Here is a 22,024-nt window from a genome sequence, read left to right on the forward strand (position 1 = left end):
ATTCAAGCCAAGTCTTAGATAACTGGATGCTGAGCAGTTTTTACCTCCCAGAATAGAGTCTAAGTCGCATCTTGTGAGAAAATTAAATATACCGTTATTAAGCTATATGAAATACAGGTTGCTAAACTTAAGTTATATATGTATGCAATCTATTAAAAAACTTTCTGGAAGCAGAATTTGCATTTATGTTTAAGTTACAATATTTCAATAGATGGCAGCCCTTGGCTAATCTTTTTTGGGTGGGGTAAATGGGGCAAATTTGTGATCTAGAGACTTTTGCATTTGCATCCAAAGCAACTGAAAAGAACACCCAAAAATTAAGAGTTCTCACCGTGTACACATCTTCTTGGTATGTTCAGAGATCACCCCGCATTGCTAGAGAAAAAAGGACCATACATAAGATTGGTTAGTAGTTTGGTGAGTGCATCAGAAGATCAGTAGTTCTCCTTCTTAAACATTCAAAAAGCAACTATTTCAGAATATAAATATTTTGATTCTCAGACAGGACTGTAAATGCAGTCATGAATTTTCAGGCAACAGGCTGGTTAAGAAGAAAAACAATCTAATAGTAATAGTAAACACATCCAGATAAAAACATGGAAAATGGGGAGTAAAAAAAAGAGAAGCTAGGGATGAAAATGAGGCAGAATACTGTAAGCCTTGTGAGGGCATCTTGGGGGATCTAAAAGGAGCAATGCTTGGTCTCAAAAAGATGTATAGGACTCTATTTGAGAAAGGCAAAAATGCAATGCAGAGGAAAATCCCCCTTTAAAGCAACTCAACTGAGATGGGCATTTTAAAAAAAGGACTGTACTTGTTTTCTCCTTTCAAATGTATTGGGACTCCAGTCCCCAGACAAGGAGCATATTCCAGCTGGGGAAGAGCAATCACCTTCTACAGGTTTGTTGTTTTTCCAGGATAAAATATAATTAAAGTCAGCCTAAGTAGTTACTTTAATTTGGCCAGCAGATCATATCTCCACAATAATAGACATCAGTATTTGCACACCACCCTTTATTTCTGTCTTAGACCTGATTAGGTACATTAATCCTTATACTATCTATTACTCCTTAGCATCATTTGCCTTTCATTTCAACAAAAGTTTGCTTGGGTTCCTTCCCTTTTTCATATTCAATAAAACAGCAACTGTACAGTGCTGTAGTTAAATGACTATCAAGTCCATAATAAAGAATACCTGATCTAAACATTATTTAGCAACTTCAAGGGATTGAACAGTCCTCAAATCACTTTGAAGGGCTATATGGGATGTATCTTCCTTTGAAAATGTATCTTCCAAATAAAATTTTAAGCACTGCATAAGCTCAGTTATGCAGCATTCCCAAGGGCAAGCACTTACTTTCAAACAAATAAGAATCAGTTTCTTTCTATAACTGAAGATAAGCAACAGCATACATAATCAATAGACAGTAGGCAACAGAGCTAGATACTCACTGTTGTTAGCAAACTACGGAGCTCCTCGGGGCCCAGAGTTTCATAGTTGATTCCAGAAGAATTGTTATACTAAGGAGGAGAATACACCGAGAGAGAGATATTTTAGGTGTTACATACATCATATCTTTCGCTCACATTTTCATTATGAAATGAAATGGTATGAAAATGAAATTATGCAACACAAAAGTAAAAGGGCCAGTTTGAGTGAGAGTCAGTTTGATTTAAGTGTTAAAACACCATTCTAGAAAACAAGTGAAGTCCTGCCTTAGCCACAAAAGCCAGTTGGGTAACCAGTCACTCCCTCTCAGTCCAATCCATCTTAAAGGATTGTTCTAGTGAGGAATATAGGAGGAGGGAGGTATGCTGATATGTTCATCACATTATTTGTCAAAGTAATAAGGGGGGATACAAATAAATAAATGAGCTAAAATGAGGTAAAATACTAGCATAACAAAGATAAAATAGCGAATAGAAATATAATACACGCCCCTTTGTGATTCTATTCTATTCTGGACTTGTTAACCTTAAGAGCCCTTTTAACTTTAAGACACGTTGACAGCCACAAGGGATAGGGCAATGATGCAGAATGGATGGGTTTTTGTCATGTAGCAATGAAAAACAGTATATTCACTGTTTTTTGTTAAAAATGGTGAAAAGTCTTTTTGAGGCTGAAATTAACATTTTCTCACATTCCTTTTTTTTAAAGTCTAGGCATTTATACCATCAAATTGAGGCATATCATGGAAGTGGGCTCCAGAACCACTGCTGTATTTAAACAAACACTTCCTAAAATCCTGAGGAACAACCCAGTATGATAGGACACAACATTGCTGTGCTGAACTAAACTCACCTTAAACGGGTCTGAGCTACCACTCAGCTCCCCTATAGGAAGAGAAAAAAACAATGCACATAAGTAGCAATACATATGATCTCACTGTCTCTTATGATGCTCATCAGTGTGCATGCCAAAGAACTAATATTTGTTTTTAAAGGCCAATTCATAGATTCCGTATAGCCATTTGTATATCAAGTTGCAAATACAGTGATCCCTCTATTATCGCGAGGGTTCCGTTCCAAGACCCCTCGCGATAATCGATTTTTCACGATGTAGGGTTGCGGAAGTAAAAACACCATCTGCGCATGCGCGCCCTTTTTTTCTATGGCTGCGCATGCGTAGATGGTGGAGTTTGCGTTCCCCGCCGCCCACGCAAAGGGGAAACCCGATTCGGCTCCTCGCTGCTGCTGCGCTACCGAGCAGATCAGCTGCTGGGCGGCCGAAGGAACCTTCCCTGGGTCTTCCCCCTCTTGCTGGCGGGCGGGCGAGTGGCGGGCATCAGCGAGGAGCCGGGGTTTCCCCTTTGCGTGGGCGGCCGGGAAGACCCAGGGAAGGTTCCTTTGGCCGCCCAGCAGCTGATCTGCTCGGTAGCGCAGCAGCAGCGAGGAGCCGAATCGGGGTTTCCCCTCTGCGTGCGGGAAAACCCCGATTCGGCTCCTCGCTGCTGCTGCGCTACCGAGCAGATCAGCTGCTGGGCAGCCGAAGGAACCTTCCCTGGGTCTTCCCGGCCGCCCACGCAAAGGGGAAACCCCGGCTCCTCGCTGATGCCCCCGCTCGCCCGCCGGCCGCCCGCCAGCAAGAGGGGGAGAGATAGAGAAAGAGAGAGAAGGAAAGAAAGAGATGAGAGAGGGAGGAAGAGAGTGTGAGAGAGGAAGAAGCAAGATAGAGAAAGAGAGAGAGAAAGAAAGATGAGAAAGGAAGGAAGAGAGTGACGTCATCGGGTGGAAAAATCGCGATATAGCGTTTCGCGAAGATCGAGATCGCGAAACTCGAGGGATCACTGTAGAGCCATTTCCACATTATGCTCTAGGAAACACAAATGTTCAATTTGGCATAAGAAAATGTACTAGCATTTTAAAATATTCTAAATATTCTGCTTAACTTAAATTAAGTAACAAGGTTTAATTAGTGGAGAAAGTAAACTCAAACAAGGAAGCAAAAGAAAAGCTAACTCCCATTCCTTCCAGTCATTTTTATTGTGACCCAGGACACCTGTGATTCTGAAGGCTTTTAAAAAAACATTTCCTTCTTGCCATTTATGAAAGGCTTTTTAAAGCAAACCCATCACCTAACTGTAAGCTCCTTAAGACCCACCTTTGACGTCAGGCATGGGGGAACTGAGACATCTCCCCCGGGCATATACAATTTATGAATGGTATTTCTGTATGTATGTTTGTTTAGAAAATGGGGTTTTAAAAATATTTTTAAACTGTAATTTAGATTTGCTGTAAATTGTTTCACTTTGTTGTGAGCCGCCCTGAGTCTGCGGAGAGGGGCAGCATACAAATCTAAATAATAAAATAAATAAAATAAATAACTAATTACTACCTCCCATCTACCACAGTCCACAAAACCTTCAGTAAGTTCATCCAAATGCTCAGTATTTCCTCTCCTTACTTTACAGACTAGTTTCTCTGTGGTAGGGCTACCACATCCAACGTGCATTTTGGCAGCCTAGGTAGGGTAACTAGTCCATCCTATGTACTTCCTACAAATGCCCAATCCAATTGAAAGCCATGACCTTTATTTTCTGAGCATAGCGCATACTGCCCATGCTTTGCCACTAAAAACTTTAAACTAAGCATGCTTTTGCCTACTTAAGTACTGAGATATTCAGCAGATTGATCAAAAACATTCTGATGGTACAACCACATCAATTCTCCTTGATTTTCTCTTTTTACATTTTTCCACAGCATGTTTACAGGAGTAATTGACAAACAATCCTGACACATTATGGTTTAATGAGAAACCTCCTACTACATTAAGTGGGATAAAAGCATCTGAAAGTTTGGCTACATAAGAAGTGCTCTGATGGATCTCTACCAGCAAATCTATCAATGGCAAACTCCTCATATTTAGCTCCTGTTTTAGTAGTGCTTGTTTCCCTCCAATTAATCTTGGGTTTTCTTGGGTTTCTGCATAAGTGATGAATAACTTAATTGGAGAATGAAGTTATATTCATCACTTATGCAGAAACACAAAAAACCTGGGCTTTCCAAAGGCACTCACTTCTTGCAGATCAAAAACTATGTCTACTCCAAATTTTAATTTTAATTTTAAATCAATTCTCCTTACACAAAAGCTCTACAAGAGAATTGGGAAATTCTTTGCAAATGCATTATGCTATGTCATATAGAGATCAGGTATGAGAATAATAAAAGATGACTTTCTACAATTCACTCACCATTTTTATGTTTCAGGGACTTGGATCTTCTGGGAGAATTGGGATTCTGAAAGATGTCAGGAAAAATAAAAAGCAGTTTGGTATGGGGTGTGCGGAAACTCTGAATTTAATAGATCCTGCAACTAAATTCCTTCCCCTACTTGAAGGCCAGACTTTTCAATGTTCCTTCATTCAGTGACAAGATCGGGCTACTTGCTCAAAGTTTTAAACATTATTAACAGTAATGCAGATGGTTAGGTTTTTAAAAATGTTTGGTTATCTAGTACCCAAATAATATTTGAAACAGAGAAAGCACAGAAATTATTGTAAAATGAATAGTTTTAAAGAATACAGAATACAAATACAGAACATTCATTACTAAGGTATCTGGAAAGAATGCACCTTTTTCCTACCTAAAAGAGGCTGAAAATTTGAATGTGTCTTATACTCTGTATGTAGCTTTTTTTGAAGCTGCTTTTTTCTAGCCCTAACTAACGATCTTTCCAGCTCTTACCTTGCAGGCTCTTTCATTGTTACTCTGTGCAAATAATGTTTTCCAAGCTCTAAGTCTTTACAGGGTTTTTTTCATTGCTCTAACTTGCTCCAAATGTTTCTTTCCAGCCCTAACAAGGTGCTAATGATGTTCCTGGCTTTTACCCGCTTGCAAGCTGCTTCATTGTTACTCTCTGCAAATAATGTTTTCCAAACCCTGTCTTTGTAGGGTTTTTTTCATTGCTCTACTTGCTTGGAATGTTTATTTCCAGTCCTAACCAGGTGCTAATGATGTTCCCAGCTCTTACCGGCTTGAAGCTCTTTCATATTACTCTCTCTGAATAGGTTTTTTTTAAAGCCCTAACCAAGGGATAAAATAATGTGCTGAAGCTGACCAGACTATCTGGTAAGCAGATTCTTTCCCCCATTTTCCTCTCCAAAAACTAAGGTGCGTCTTATACTCTGAAAAATACAGTATTTTGAGTTCTGCCTTGAATTACTGTATTTGTATTAATTACTGTATTTTTCGGAATATAAGATGCACCTTTCCCCCCCTAAAAGAGGCTGGAAATTTGGGTGCATCTTATACTCTGAAAGCAGCTTTTTTGAAGCTCTGAAAGTAGCTTTTTTTAAGCTCTCCCCCCCACCCTAACGAGGTGCTAACAATCTTCCCGGCTTGCAGGCTTTTTTTCATTGCTAATCTCTCAGAGTAATATTTTTTCCAGGTCTAACAAAGTGGCTACTGATCTTCCTGGCTTGCAGGATTTTCCACTCCTATTCTCTCCAAAGGTTTTTTCCCAGCCCTAAGTCTTTGCAGGGTTTTTTTCATTGCTGCTTGCTCTAAATAAGGTTTTTTAAAGCCCTAACCATGGGATAAAATAATGTGCTGAAGCTGACCAGACTAAGAACGCTAGCCAGACGAATATCTGGGTAGGCAGATTTCCCCCCCTATTTTCCTCCCTCAAAACTAAGGAGCGTCTTATACTCCAGTGCATCTTATACTCTGAAAAATACAGTAATAGATAAGAGAGTCATAAAGAGGAAAGAATTTTATTTAAAATTTTATAAATTTTTCTATGCCTGTTAAAGGTCCTTTCTCTTTTTTCTGTATTTGGTTCCTTCCCTTTTTCTTCCTCTTTGTTTAGCACTATCTGAGGATATAGCCTGCAACTCAAAGGAGCCATGTGACTCAAAAGATAAAAGATGTAGACTCACAGAATAAACTGAGTAAAGCCTTCCTAAAGGATCCAAAGTGAGGCACAATCTTGATTCTCAAGGCCCTTCTAATAGCACAATTTCTCAGTTTTCAATCCATTGCATAAGAGATTTTGAAACCCAAGTTTCACAAATAGTTTAAGATCATAAAATCTGAAAGCAATCAGTGGGTCTGTTCACATACAGAAGAAATAAATACACCTTCAATTTTTTCTAACACTAACTTCTAATTTTGCAAAAAATTTAGAAATGCTTATTTTAATAACTAAGTCAATATTAAAGAAAGGCACGTCCTTACCTTGTCTGATTTCCTCTTCTTTGCTATTTAGGAGACAAAAAGGAGATATTTTATTATACCACTCCCTTAAAACCTTTTCAAACTTAATTTTTGGTCCAAGAAAATGGATGGGCTGTACATTAGAAACAATGCTTTGAAGTAGTACAGACCAAAGTTCTGAGTCTATATTTGTAGTAGCCCAGAGAGTTTATTCTCGTCTCAAATTAGAAATAAAAGATATGTAACATTGAAGTTAGGGCATGGAGGCTGATGTTAAAGTTTATTAGGTTATTCCCCCTCAGGTTTATTTCGACTAATAAGACTGATAATTTTCCACCAAACTGGCTTAATGTCATAAAACAAAAACTAATGACATATGGGTTATCAATAGAGTACATGATTTCTATGGGATATAACAATGCCAAGCATACACCTCTGCAAAGATTAAATGATACAGAGTTCCAGGTGGAACAAAGGTCTAACCCACAAGTTTTCTTTGGGAACCTATATTGCATAGGAATGCAATGCTAGATCTTAATCCAGCTGGGCTGATTTTGGCTTTGCAGAGCTTTTTGCTGCTTGTCTGCCTTCTTTATGGACTTAGCTAAGTGGTGGGCCTCCTCCATCATGAGGTACCTGCGCATTTACCTCACAGTGGCATCAGGGAAAGCAGAGGGTGATGGTTATTAAGCAAGGCTGTCACTACCCATGACTGTAATAGGCACTCTCCATTATGGTAGCAGGTTTGAGGATTACCATAATTAATTAATAATGAATTAAAAATTAATCTGTTCCTCTGCAATATATCGCCATCGGAGGAAGCTAAAGTCTTTTCATTCTCCTGAGGTCACTTCTAAAAACAATGTCTTCAGACCAATAATAACTCGCTGTGGCATTGGCAATCGCTCTCTCTCCTGCCTTCAAAGTTGGATACCTTATCTTAATCCAAGGTGCATAAAAATTGATTTTAATTTTTTTTTTAAAAAAACATTTTTAAAAATTTAAATCAGTTTTTTAAATCAAATTTATTTTAATAAAATGCTATTGGAGTAAAAATCTATCTAAAGATTTCTATTTAAGATGGACAAATAATTTAGTTTACTCAGCATGAATTGGAGCTTATTTATGTAGCTGAAACTGTATATTCTGCAACATTGTGATTCTCCGTGAATAAACAATGTGTCAGAGGAGGAGCAGAGATGAAGGTTGCTCTTTAAAAATTATGATTTAAATCAAGTTGAATCTACCCTGTCTTAATCAAAATCTTTTGCATTACACTCCACATCACAAAATGCTCAAGGTGCAAGATTGCTCCTTTAAACCCACCAAATTACACCAGAATATCGTTTTAGAAAAATCTATCTCATCAGAATTTCTGTTTGAACTGGCACCCAACATCAATTCCTTATTGTAGAAAGAGACTTCTATCTTTAAAAAAGAGCATGCACAGAAACAGATCTTTGCCTCAACTTACCTTTCTTCTCAGATCCATATGACCAGTCATTATCATTTATGTCATCATTGTCCTCTTGATCACTCTCAGATTTATTCATGTTATTACTACTTGCTATCCTGCAGCAGGGAGAACAAGAAAGAAGAAAAAGAGTTCTTTTCTTTTTCTTTCAGGATGAAAGACTGCAATTACAATTGCCATTAGTAACTCCTGGAAGTAACTAAGCTACTAACTCATGGAAAGGATGATTGCCAGGAAATGTAGCACTGCTCCATGGCATTGCAAGGCAGTAAGGAAGCCCATAGAAGATTGGCAAATGCATTATCTGAAATGCATTTATCCTAAATCCTAGGAAAAGGATGAGCAGATTTCCAAGATTGGTGCTTGTGTCTTTTTTAAACTTAAAAACTCAGACCCGCCAACACAATATTGTCAATTGAGAAATTGATTCCGAGTAATACCATTAAATGGAGCTTGCTATCCTTCCAGACAACAATTCTACATTACCTATTAATTGCAGTAGTATAATACGGAGTAGGTAGAAAGTTGGAAACTATGTTAGCATTAAATGAAGTAAAGGACAAAGTCCAGCACAAAACAAGCAAGTGTCTTAATTACCAACTATCACTATATTTCTTAGCATGTACAGCAGACTTCCGCAACCTGGGTGCTACCTATGTATGGATTCTAACTTCCAGAATTCGGCAGACCTATGATAACAATATTAGGGAAAGCTGGCTTACAGATTGGATAGCATTTCTGACGAAACTTATTAGCAAGCCAGTGAGGCAGGTCAATATACATCTGATCATAAATGCTCCTGACCACAAACAAATCAGGTTCTGACCAAAAAAATCCCATTTTTTTTCATGGCCGATTTCACCTTCCGTACCATTTTATTTTTTGTAAGTGTCAAATTTCCAAAATTAGGTTTGGGTAACAACCAAATCAGGTTGCAGCCAAAGTTACTAGGTGCTTTCTGACTAGCTCAATCCCTTAAGTAGAATACCACAGGAAATCAAATTCTCCCATGGTGCTGAGTACATTCTTCTATCGTAATGTATGGACAGAGAATTTGCTTTAGGGGCCAACATTTTGCAATTACAGGCCATCCCTTTCCATATTTTACCAGCTATGGGAGTAGAGACTATATAGAAAATAGGGAATTGTTGCCTATTTTGTTGTTTAGTTGCTAAGTAAATCCAACTCTTTGTGAGCAAAACACACCAGGTTCCCCCCGACAAACCTTTATCAGCAAAAAGATGTCTCTGCTTTTCATCATGCTATCTAAGTTTGCCATAGTTTTCCTACCCAAAAACAAGTTCTTCTAATTTCATGGGTGCAATCACTATCTGCAGTGATCTTGAAGCTCAAGAAGACAAAATCTGTCACTGCTTCCATTTTTTCCACTTTTCATTTTCATTTTATTTCATTTTATTGGATTTGTATGCCGCCCCTCTCCGTAGACTCGGGGCGGCTAACAACAGTAATAAAAACAACGTGCGACAATGCAATACTAAAAACTAAAAACCCTTATTTTAAAACCAATCATACATACAAACGTACCATACATAAATTGTGGAAGCCGAAGGGGAAAGAATATCTTAATTCCCCCATGCCTGACGACACAGGTGGGTTTTAAGAAGCTTGCAAAAGGCAAGATTTATTTTCCAGGAAGAGATAGGACCGGATGTCATGATCTTATTTTTTTTAATGTTGGTTGTCAAAGCAAAATTTGCACTTTCCTCATTCATCCTTATTAAGAGGCTCTTTAATTCCTCTTCACTTTCTGGCATTAGAGTGGCATTGTCTACATATCTGAGGTTGTTGATATTTCTCCTGACAAACTTAATCCCAGCATATGATTCATTGAGCTTGGCATTTTGCATGATATATTCTGCATGCAAGTTATATAAGCAAGGTGACAATATGAAACCTTGTTTTACTCCTTTCTCTGTTTTGAGTCACTCGGTTGTTCCATGTCTGATTCTAATTATTACTTCTTGACAGATGTTTTAGGAGACAGGTATGGTGGTGTGGTTCTCCACTCTCTTTAAAAACCTGCCACAGTTTGTTGTGATCAGCACAATCAAAGGTTTAGAGCAATCAATGAAGCAGAAATAGATGTTTTTCTAGAACTCACTCGCTTTCTCCATAATCCTTTGAATGATTGCCTATGCTCCCTTTCATATCTCTACATTTTTTGCCATGGCAAAGAAATGTAAGATAATGATGCAAAAATGCATCAGTTCAACTTTTTCAATGATCCACATGATAATGAATCATATATTACTTTAAGCATAGAATAAACATAAACAATACAATCACAGGAATCCCAAAGTTGGATTTTCTTTTCTTCTTCTGATACTTCTCATTTTCAAGCATATCATCCTTGGTCTCAGTGTTTTCCTACTAGGAAAAGTCTCTAATATTCAGAGCCTTCTCATGTCCTCACCTCCTATTGGCAATGCGGCTGCTGTTCCGACCCATACCAAGGCACTTCTCCAAGTGTGGGGCGAAGCGGGAGGCAGCAATGCTTCGGCTACAGTTTGGGCACACACATTCCTTAGTCTTCCACTGGTTATACACCTGGCCAAAAATATCTAGGCCTGGTTGATCCACAATTTCTGGAATCAAAAGAAAAAAAAGGATGTCTCTCAGTTGAACAGGAAAAGAGCTACATATATAAGCATCTCAAGAACTTAACTAAGAATAATAGCTTAGATTGACAGACATTTTAAAACAATCAGGTTTGTTCTTCTAAGATAAGTATTACAAAAAGAAGAGTGATCTACAATGTAGTTCTCATTGTCGCTACCAGAATAATTCTGAGTCAGAGGGGGAAACAAGAACCTCCAGACACTAGAATAGCTCTGACCAGCAAACACATAGGTACCACTCTTTCAACTCTCAAAAGCTCCTTGGATAATCGTAGTTAATCCCGCCCACATACACACACACGCACAGAGTCCCCAGTCTAGTTTACAATTATTCAGCAGTAAAAGTTAAAATATTGGCTGGACGAGTGGGGAACAATGTAGGATATTCTGATCAACTTTAAGAGGCAAAATAAAAATATAATATAAAAAGATGAAATTTAGAGCTAAGCCAGTTTTCCATCTTGTTTTAAATTTCAATTACAAAAAGAATTTCCCATTTTGAGATAAGGTGTATTCCTGGTAATGTCATGGACAGTAAAATTTTCTTTGAAAAAATGCAAAAGCAATTCCCCATTGTCTTCTTCCAGGATATTCCTTCTCTTTCCCAGGCAAGTTACAAATCCAGCATTCCTGATCATTTTCCATCAAAGTACAAATCAGGCATGATTTTGTTTAGCTCTGTGCACATTTGAGCCAGCTTAAGTAGCGGTAAGCACATCTGATTTTAAACAACAAAAAAAAGCAGCCTAACTGGCAGCTGTGTATGTTTAGTTGAAGATATGTTTATAGCTGGGTTTGAACAAATGTATCCTAGACAAATGTCAAGACATAACAAAACAAATAGGCTTTGTAACTAAGTTTTAGGAAACCATGTTTAATGTCTTGAATGAATCCAATACATGTATAATCCTGAAATAATGTGTCCTATTATACCAGACCTGGGCAAGGGGCAGCCGGTGGGCCGCATCCGGCCCGCCCGCTGTCTGTGACCGGTCTGTGGAGGTCGCCACCCGGGCAGAAGCTGAAGACGCTGCAGGGACCCCTTGGGGGCATTTTAAGGCCGGGATAACTTTTCCCTGGCCAACTTTTCCCGCCTGTTTCCCAGCCCCTGCCCACCTTGCCACTGTTACCTCCCCTCGGCCTGTAGCTGGTCTGCCACAGCCCCGGGGGCAGAGCTGCTTCGCCCCTTCTGCAGCGCTCACCCTACACACACACACACACACACACACACACACACACACACACACACACGGGCCCTTTACACGGCTGTTTGCAGGAGCCACCGAGAGAGAAGTGGTACTGCTTCAGGGAGGGGAGGAGAGAAGCGGCCAGCTCCGCCATGGTGTTGACCCCCTCCTCGGCAGACTTAATCACTGGCCGGTCCCTTTTCCTCAAAACAGGAAGCTGTGGGGAGGAACCAGATGGAAAGGTGAAAAAGTGACCAAGAGCAGGAGGACTTTTTGCGCGCATAGGCATGCACGAAAGTTGGAATAAAGGCATGGGTCTCTGCAAGTGACGCTCGCCCAAGTGTTGGGTTGCTTAACCTTAAGGTTCTGTAGACTCAGGTATTCAAAGTCATGTTTGCCTCAAAGGTGCTCTCTTTCTTTTTTTTTCTTCCTTCCTTCCTTCCTCTCCTCCCTTCCTTTCTTTCTTCCTCTCTCTCCCCCTTTCCTTCCTTCCTTCCTTCCTTCCTTCCTTCCTTCCTTCCTTCCTTCCTTCCTTCCTTCCTTCCTTCCTTCCTTTTATAGCAATAGCATATATACAGTATTGGGTAGCACTGTTAATTATATTAGTCCGGCCCTCTAAAACCATACCAATTTCCCATGCGACCCCATGGCAAAATTAATTGCTCACCCTTGTATTATACCATGCAAGAAGGTTTTTCACCTAAGCAAGGTTTCTAGAAGGCAAGTATAAGAAGAGCACTGGCTAAAGCCCGCACTTACCAAAGTCCTTCATGCTATCAGGATCTGTATCATCTAGAAAGAAGTATCCACATTTGACAGCACGATGTACCTCAAAGCACAAGCCCAGGCAAGCATCCTCAATCAAGTCAGTATAAATATCATGAGCCAAAGCCTGCAAGACAACAAGGTCAAAAATGTCTTAACTGCAAGAACAAGGGACATTGGTTTAAAGAGAATGTATTCACTTTTGGGAAATGCTGACATTTTAAAAACATCTCCTTAATATCTATATGCAAATGACAAAGATAGATGACTAATAGCACACACATCTAAGCTACGTTCTAACTATAGTGGGCTCTAAACTCTGTCCAAAAGAACTGCAATATTTTTTCTAGTAATCTATTCATTTCACCAGAGTCTTTTTGGCTCTATTCTATCAAAAGCTTACCTCTAACTTGCTGTTATCCAGGCCCGACAAAGTCATTTCCTCCATTTTCATTTGCAACAGCTATCAGAAAAAGTGCTGAAAATGCAACATAATAGAGGCAAGGGTGAAATGGAAAGGACTGCCCCTAAATGAAGACAGATGAAAAGATTCAATTATCACTTCAAGAAAATCTTACTTTTTAAAAAAAAATATACTTTATTAATTTATACAAAAAGGAATAAAACAGGGGGAAGGGGGATGGAATTACAGAAAAGAAAGGTGGGAGGGGAGTGGGATAAACAATATTGTTATATCGCAGCTTATATATATTGTATATCTTACTTTTATAATGGAAAACAAAGCAATGAGTAAGAAATTATCCAGGACAGAAATATTAATAATAGTTTTAATTGATAAAGCATATAAATTATCAATAATCTGAAAAATGCACTTTGGAGTGGGGACTGGGAACCATTGTTGAAAAATTATTCTTGAAAGAAATAAAATTTTATAAAACCTATTTTATAAATAACCTTTGCCTTTAGCAGTTTTTTTCAAATACAGTGGTACTTCTACTTACGAACGCCTCTACCTACGAATTTTTTTAGGTAAGAACCATGTGCTCAAGATTCTTTTGCCTCTACTCACAAACCATTTTCTATTTAAGAACCCTTACTTCTCTCTCGGCTGCTGCTGCTGTGCAAGCAGTGGCCAAAGAGGTGATTTTGGAAGACTTTGGAAGCGATTTGGGGTGGCATAGGAAGCATCTGGATGGGTGATTTTGGGAGCAATTTGGGACAGCATAGGAAGTTTTGGGAGGGGTGATTTTAGAGGTGATTTGGGGCGGTGTAGGAAGCTTTTGGAGGGGTGATTTTGGAGGCGATTTGAGGTGGCATAGGAAGCATCTGGAGGGGTGATTTTGGGAGCGCTTTAGCCTTCCTTAGGACATCCATTCCTCACTTCTCCTGGATATCTGTCTCTACTCCATTAGCATTGACTTTGTCCACCCGTGGCTTTTTTTTTAAGCCTTAAAGTTTGGATTTTCCTAATGGGTTTGCATACATTATTTGCTTTTACATTGACTCCTATGGGAAAAATAGCTTCTATTTACAAACTTTTCTACTTAAGAACCTGGTCATGGAACGAATTAAGTTCGTAAGTAGAGGTAGCACTGTATTTCTCAATTTTTAATATAGGTTCTACTACTTTATTGAGAATTTGGTGAAAACCATATTCATCTGCCTCCCCAGCTAACAGAACTATTGCTATGGTGTGGTAATGAATTACATGTAATGAAAAGGAATTATGGCCTCCTGCACAGGGCTCAGCCTCTGAGTTCCTGTAACCCACCAAAATATTGTTGATGGTAACTTAACAAGTTCTATGTTGCTGAGTACATGCTGAGGGCATCCTGACCATGACCTCTGACTATCTGATAGATTCCTGGGAAATTAATCAAACTGCCAGACAGCAGTACAATATTGATATTCACTCCTTGCTCTGGCATTGCTTTTATAGAAAAGTGGGCTATGAATCTTATTAGAGATTTATAATATAAATATATTTATAATATACATATAATAAGCTTCTTTTTTCTCCTCCACTTTGTAAAATTTCATGGCATTTTCTGGAAACAAATTGACATATGCCAACCTATGGTTTTGAATTCTTTTATCCAATGGTCTATTTCAAAGGTAGGCAAAGTTGGCTCTTCTATAACATGTAGACTTCAATTCCCAGAATTCATGAGCTACCATGATTGGCTCAGGAATTTTGGGAGTTGAAGTCCACAAGTCATAGAAGAGCCAACTTTGCCTTCCTCTGGTATATTCCAACAACTAGACTTTTGAGAGATACAAAGTATTAGAAGTATCACATACATATTCCACTGTTCAATCTTCAGTCAAAGCAAAATGCAGGACTTAACCTGTCATTAGCTTAGACAAAGTACATGCTCCTCTCCTTCTTAGCAGTGAGCTATATTAACTATATTCTGCCTACCCATCCTCATAATCCATCCAGTTTTTATGGCTTTGATACTGTTAACCTTCTCAGTAAGATCTCAATTTAGTGTTAAATATTTAGTGTTCAGTTTTATTTTATTTATTTAGTTTGCTAAACATGTATGAGACAACAGGTGTAAGTATAAACATGAACAAAGGAAATGGGTACAAATAAATAGGACAGTACAACAGGGATGGTGGGCATGCTGGTACACTTAAGCACACCCCTTACAGGCCTCTTCAGAATGGGATGAGGTCCACGGTAGACAGTTGAAGGTTGAAGCAATGGGGGTTTGATAAAGTAACAAAGGAGTCAAGTAAAGCATTTCAGGCATTGACCACTCTGTTGCTGAAGTACTTTCTACAATCGAGTTTGCAGTGATTTACTTTGAGTTTGTATCTATTGTGTGCTTGTGTATTATTGCAGTTGAAGCTGAAGTAGTCATTGGCAGGTAGGATGTTTTAGCAGATAATTTTGTGTACTACACTTAGGTCAGACCGTAGGCAGCATAGTTGTAGGTAGTTATATGTAGTATATGTAGTTGTGCACATATAATATCTTGTTACTACTTTTCAGATGTTCTGTAATTACAACTATCAGTTGGCTGGGAATCATGGGAATTGCAGTCCAGCTTATCTGGAAGGCAAGAGATTAGGGAATATTGTTTTACATTTTAGATAGGGAAGAGTGATCAGGACTTAAAAAGTATATAAATGGTTTCCAACAAGACACCAAAACACAGAATTATTTATATGTAGCTCATTCTGAATCACTATATAGCTTTCACTAGCCAAGTACCATTTTTCAGTTTTCCACATTGATTATGAATCTAATAAAGTTGGTGTTCCATTCTGTTCTTTGCAAGAATACACTGATCAATCCTTCTGGAACTGACAGACACCTAGAAATTTTCCTAGGATCTGACCATATTTTCAAATCTTTTGCTAGAAAAACGTCTAAAGATAGCAAAAACCCATAGATGTTCAAATGCTGAGAATGCAAACACCCAGACTAATCAATGTTTTTAAATGACTGGAACTTGATAAGCATAGAAGTTATAAATATTCATGACTTTTAAAGCACAAGAGAAAGGGAGAGGGGAGAGTAAATTTTAGAGACCAAAGACTTTCAGTTTTATTTTTTGAAAAAATCAACGTAGACACATTACACAAGTGTGATACCTATTGAAAACACAAGCAAAATAAATTTATTACTAATATTCAGTGCTTTAGACAGGATTTCAGGACCAATACAAGCAGGACCAGAATAAATTATATAAATATCAAGAAGACATACTAGGAATGATAAACATGTATAACCAAATCCAATTGTATTGGAAGCAAAATCTATTTTAAGGAGAGTATTTTATAGCACTGATTAATGAAATCACTGCTACCTTATTCCTGAATGATCTACATACCAACTGATTACAATTAAATCTATTATATACTGGTCAAATCTGGGGTAGGGGAAAATAGGTTGACCTATTCCTTTGTACAAAAGTATTTGGCCTAAATGAGAACAAAGCAGACCAACCATTTAGAATGGACAATTTCCATAAGGTCCAATACTCCATCTCCAGCTTCAACAATTGCTATCTTCACCATGGAAAGAATGCGGAACAAAAAAAATGCCAAAAGGATAAAAAACATCTGCAACACCTCAAAAGAGAGGGCACAAGATAAACTAGCAAAATAAACTGATTCCACCCAAACATACACCTCACCTCTGGAAACATTAAAATTGCATTCACTGATAGTATGGATAGATTGCACAGGTGTAACATATGCATTCTAAACAGCCTCAAGAGATAACTGTCAGATTCAGGTGAGGCCACATGAAATGCAGGGAACATCAAGGAAGAAAAACCAGAAATCTAAAAGAATCTGTTTATGGCATTTTTCAAATCAACACCATCTACCATCTTCTATCGCGCTCCAGGGCACACTTCCACAGAAATCAAGGGCCACAGTTTTCTCCCCCCCCCCTTTTTAAATATACCAGATTAGATCAAACTAGATTGTAACCTGGCTATTTCCGGGATTGAAAAGTTTCTGCTGGCTCCCCCACGCCGCCCCCACTTTTTCTGAGAATGTACAGAGAACAACCAGAAATCCTTCTCTAAATAGGCATAGGAGAAAAATCCTGCAACCTAGAGCTGCACAATAAAAGCTTTGCTAATACGGAGACCCAGAAGAGAAAAAGAGGTACAGTAATCCCTTGCTATACCGCGCTTCACCTACTGCGGCTTCACTTCATCGCGGATTTCTGAGGAAGTCGACCGGCAGATTTAAACAGCCCGCCGAACTCGATCGGCAGGTTTAAAAAAAAATAAAATCTAAAATTGTAAATACTGTATTTAAATACTGTATCTAAAATAAATACTGTGTGGGAAGGGTTTATAAACACTTAAAACAATGAAAACTTACCAAACAATTACAATATAAATACTTAAATAAGTACTATCAGTCGATAAATTCCCCATCGCGGATTTCACCTATCGCGGCCAGGTCTGGAACGTAACACCAGCGATAGGTGAGGGACTACTGTAATCTACATTTCAATGGTCTTGAAAGGGAGGGATGAGGAAAGACAGAGAGGCAGAAGCATCTATATTTATCAGTTCTTATCTACTTTTGAAAAGAGAGAATGACCATGAAAAAGTCTAAGTTGAGATTGCAGATCAACAATGGAGTCCACAAATCAGTTATGCATTGTGTTAATAAAAGAATTGGGGCAGATGTGGTGGGTGTATGTCTACGGAGTCTATGGAGAGGGGCGGCATAGAAATCTAATAAATAAATAAATAAATAAGTATGTATGTACATGTACATGTCTATATATGCGATAAATGGGATTTTAAAAATCTAACATCAACATACAAACATGAATGACAGAATCATGGTATCATTGGTGCTACTGAAAACCACTTTTTCTCTAAGAACTACATGATCCAAAAATGCATCTTAAAAAAATCTGTATTCATATTTTCTAGCAGAGGCTTTACATTATCATCATCATCATCATCATCATCATCATCATAACAACAACAATAATAATAAATGTTCATTTATAATGCCCTTTTGGCAGTAGCATTTTTTAACAGAGCCAGCATATTGCCCCCACAATCTGGGTCCTCATTTTACCCACCTCGGAAGGATGGAAGACTGAGTTAACCTTGAGCCAGTGATGAGATTTGAACCGCTGACATGCAGATCTAGCACTCAACAAGATGAAATGGATGTGGGCTTTGCCTCCCAAGGACAATTCCATCTGTCCATCCATTACCCTGAGGGGGGAAAATTATTGACCCCCTTAGAGAGAGTCTGCAACTTGGGCGTCCTCCTCGATCCACAGCTAACATTAGAACACCATCTTTTGGCTGTGGCGAGGAGGCTATTTGTCCAGGTTTGCCTGGTGCACCAGTTGCAGCTCTATTTGGACTGGGAGTCTCTCCTAAGTGTCACTCATGCCCTCATCACCTCGAGGTTCGACTACTGCAACGCTCTCTACATGGGGCTACCTTTGAAAAGTGTTGGAAAACTTCAGATCCTGCAGAATACAGCTGTGAGAGCAATCATGGGCCTCCCTAGGTACGCCCATGTTTCATCAACACTCCATGACCTGCACTGGCTGCCGATCAGTTTCCGGTCACAATTCAAAGTGTTGGTTATGGCCTATAAAGCCCTACATGGCATTGGACCAGAATACCTCCGGGACTGTCTTCTGCCGCACAAATCCCAGCAGCCGATTAGGTCCCACAGAGTTGGCCTTCTCCGGGTCCCATCAACTAAGCAATGACGCCTGGCGGGGCCCAGGGGAAGAGCCTTCTCTGTGGCAGCCCCGGCCCTCTGGAACCAACTCCCCCTGGAGATCAGAACTGCCCCCACACTCTTTGCCTTTTTAAAGTGGCTGAAATCTCACCTTTGCTGCTAGGCATGGGGAAATTGACACCTCCCCTAACTACTGTTTTATGTATGGTTTGATTGGGTTGTATGATTATTTTATTAATAAGGGCTTTTAAATTGTGTTTTTAGATTTTGGATTTGTACATTTTTTTATTTTTGTGAGCCGCCCCGAGTTCTCGGAGAGGGGTGGCATACAAATCTAATATATCATCATCATCATCATCATCATCATTATTATTATTATTATTATTTAGTGGCCTGCACTCTACCCACTGCGCCACCTCGGCTCTGTCCAATTAATGTCCAATTAATAAATATGCATAACTCATGGCTTTCTAAACATTATAATGCCCTTAAATTTTATAGAACATTTAAAATGTAATGCCAAGTGTATGTTTTACTACATCACTGCAAGGTTGGAATCTTTTAAAAAGGGATGTTGGTGTTTAATAATTCCCCATTTTGGGGTGTGTGGGTAGGTTGGCACTGAGAAATGAAAAAAATAATCTATATACCTATGAAAACACCATACAATCTAGATAGAAATGCAGAAAATGCATTTTCTTTAATATAAGGGAGTTGTTATCCGTAGTTGATAAGACTAAAAGATGTAAACCAGTCTCTGTTTCTCTCTGATACACATCCTGTATTGTGTATTGTGATGGATTTGCTCAAGAGAAATCTTAATCTTTAATAGAGCTAGCTGATAAAGAATGGCTAGGCTTGCAAAGCTTGGTAGCAATTTCAATATCTCTTTGGCATCCTATTGTTGGGGAAGTATCCCTTTTAACATCAGATGTAGCCTTCATTAGCTTAACAAAGACCAATAAAAAACTGGACATTACAGGATACTCCAGATCTAATCCTTTTCTGCAGCTAGCAACCAGAATCACCCTCCCTTCATCCTGGACATTGTATCCATGCCTAAATTCAGCTGCCAAATAGAAAGTTGTTCATTTGGAACACTAGATTACTTCTATCATGACTAAGACTACACAATGGTACTCAGTTTTACCAGCTATTTGGGCCACTTGTAAAACTTGAAAACAGGGAAGAATTAATCAAGCACTTATTTAAATTGGCTATTTATTGTACAGCATCTCTCAAAGCCGAGCTTTCGCTTCCAACTGCCCCCTATCCTGGATGTTGGTATATCATTTTTTAATCTCTCTTTTCTGATTCACAGCTGTTCCTCAAAATATGCTTTACCACAGCATCAACTCTCTCCTTGGTTCCTATGCCATGAAATCTTGCAATAGTTAAACTATCCCCTTTAAATTTGGTATATGTTTTTTTTTTTTAAAAAAAAACTACCGGTATTAGTGGCTCTCTTCAGTTGGGTTTTTTTTTCAAGCCATAGAATCAATTTAGAGCTACAGAATCTGACATGTCCACTAGGTAATTAAATAACTGTAGGATTAATTTGGTGCCTGCCATTCTCCTGCACAGATTTATCTCTTCTTCAGTGCAGAAACTGAATTGATGCTCAAATGTACAGCCTTTATACTGGTTACACAGGATGCTATATAAGCGCCTTGCATGGAACAAAACTGAGCCTCCCCAGATGGCTTTATTCTCAATCCAAGGTGGGATACAAGCCAGAGTTACTCATCAGAGGAAAATGCATTCCTGCTCTACTCTGAGGAAATTTTATCTTTTCAACTATTACATGTACATTCTAGAAAGAAATAACACTGGAAATAAGTGTTGGAGCTAAGTCCTACTTCGAATGACAAAGGGAACAAACATGAAAGCAAAGATGAAGTAACTACAGGAGCAACATTTTTCAGGGCTCTGTTAGAAGTATAAAAACAAAACCAGATAATAATGTTGAATAATGCAATATTAAAGGAATAAAAGGAACTGATTATTTTAAATTTTCTGGACTATAATTCCTTCACCATGTTGGCCTGTTGGAATCAAGTTGGGAAACAATTCATTCACAATTCATTCATGTGCCTTCCAAGACTTGTCTGAGCTCCAAGCAACTCCTCCGTTAATCCACTTTCCTCCATTATATCCATCAATTTCAAAACCATTCTGATCATCTACTGCAGTTCTTCCTAGTTTTATTAATTCATCTTCTTCAGCTGAATCTTCAACATTCTACCATTTTTGTATTTAATTAAGCAAAAAATGAGAGATAAAAATAATACATATACATGAATTTGAGAGTCCCTGTAAGATAAGTTAAAATACTGGATTTGAAATGAAGGAGATTCCAAGTCTTAATTGCTTCCTTAGGCGTGCAAAACAGCTGGGTAATTTGGACTAGTCACTTTCAGCTGCAATTTAAGAAGTATCAAAAAGCTTACTCCTCCCCCCCTTGCCAATGACTTTCACAAATCAATCAATCTTTTATTTTGACTATCTTATACTTTTCTTCTTCACAAAATGGGTTAGGGTTATTGAGAATTCTGTGAATTTAGGTATCTTCACTATAACCACAACAATATTACACCAATTATATCCACAGTGAGTTAAAAAAAATGAAGATGATATTTTAATTTTGTTAGTGGGGAAAAGAAACAATATACATAGGGCTGGGATTTCATATTTGTAAATAACATTTTACATGTTTTAAAAAAGGGCAACCATATTTAATTATGGGTATCTATATGAGGTCCTTGACTGTAAGTGAATTACAAATAACATTTTCCATCCCAATTACTGAAACTAATGTAGCTAAAGTACAACTGTGCTGGATCTAGAGAGTACCATTTTGAAAAAGGTGGATTTCATCTTTTCTCTTATTATGCTTGTTTTTTTATTCCCACTTATCCTGGCTTCACACACATACTTTGGAAAATATTTCTCTTGATAAAAGGAGTTGCCAGTCACATTCTGCCCTCATCCAGACCTAGTTGGTTATTCTTCCACACTAGTTTAGCAACTGCATTATCAGAGGATTGAAAGATTGTTCAAATTACATTTGGTTTACCCCAAGAATTGAGCATTTGCTTTGGAAACTTTAAGCTGTATATTCTCAACATTCCACATTCTGAGATAAA

The 22,024-nt window shown here is 38.4% G+C and overlaps 1 protein-coding gene across 4 annotated transcripts in view; it reads right to left on the reverse strand.

Moving 5' to 3' along the window:
• Nucleotides 1-22,024, reverse strand: part of ATXN7L3 (ataxin 7 like 3) — a 30,406-nt gene that overhangs the window by 7,405 nt on the left and 977 nt on the right. For 2 of the 4 annotated variants that reach the window (XR_011556978.1, XM_070729856.1), the window contains exons 2-10: nucleotides 13,123-13,246; nucleotides 12,714-12,846; nucleotides 10,563-10,734; nucleotides 8,129-8,226; nucleotides 6,676-6,698; nucleotides 4,692-4,737; nucleotides 2,303-2,334; nucleotides 1,453-1,521; nucleotides 332-375 (exon numbers count right to left, since the gene is read on the reverse strand). Coding sequence is in view for 2 of the 4 variants with exons in the window: in XM_070729856.1 (XP_070585957.1) it covers nucleotides 332-375; nucleotides 1,453-1,521; nucleotides 2,303-2,334; nucleotides 4,692-4,737; nucleotides 6,676-6,698; nucleotides 8,129-8,226; nucleotides 10,563-10,734; nucleotides 12,714-12,846; nucleotides 13,123-13,173 (668 nt within the window). In the remaining 2 variants the exon portion in view is untranslated. The remainder of the gene's footprint in view (nucleotides 1-331; nucleotides 376-1,452; nucleotides 1,522-2,302; nucleotides 2,335-4,691; nucleotides 4,738-6,675; nucleotides 6,699-8,128; nucleotides 8,227-10,562; nucleotides 10,735-12,713; nucleotides 12,847-13,122; nucleotides 13,247-22,024) is intronic. The other 2 variants (XR_011556979.1, XM_070729857.1) reach the window with 1 other exon arrangement.

Source organism: Erythrolamprus reginae, chromosome Z (genome assembly GCF_031021105.1).
Source record: "Erythrolamprus reginae isolate rEryReg1 chromosome Z, rEryReg1.hap1, whole genome shotgun sequence".
NCBI lineage: Eukaryota > Metazoa > Chordata > Lepidosauria > Squamata > Dipsadidae > Erythrolamprus > Erythrolamprus reginae.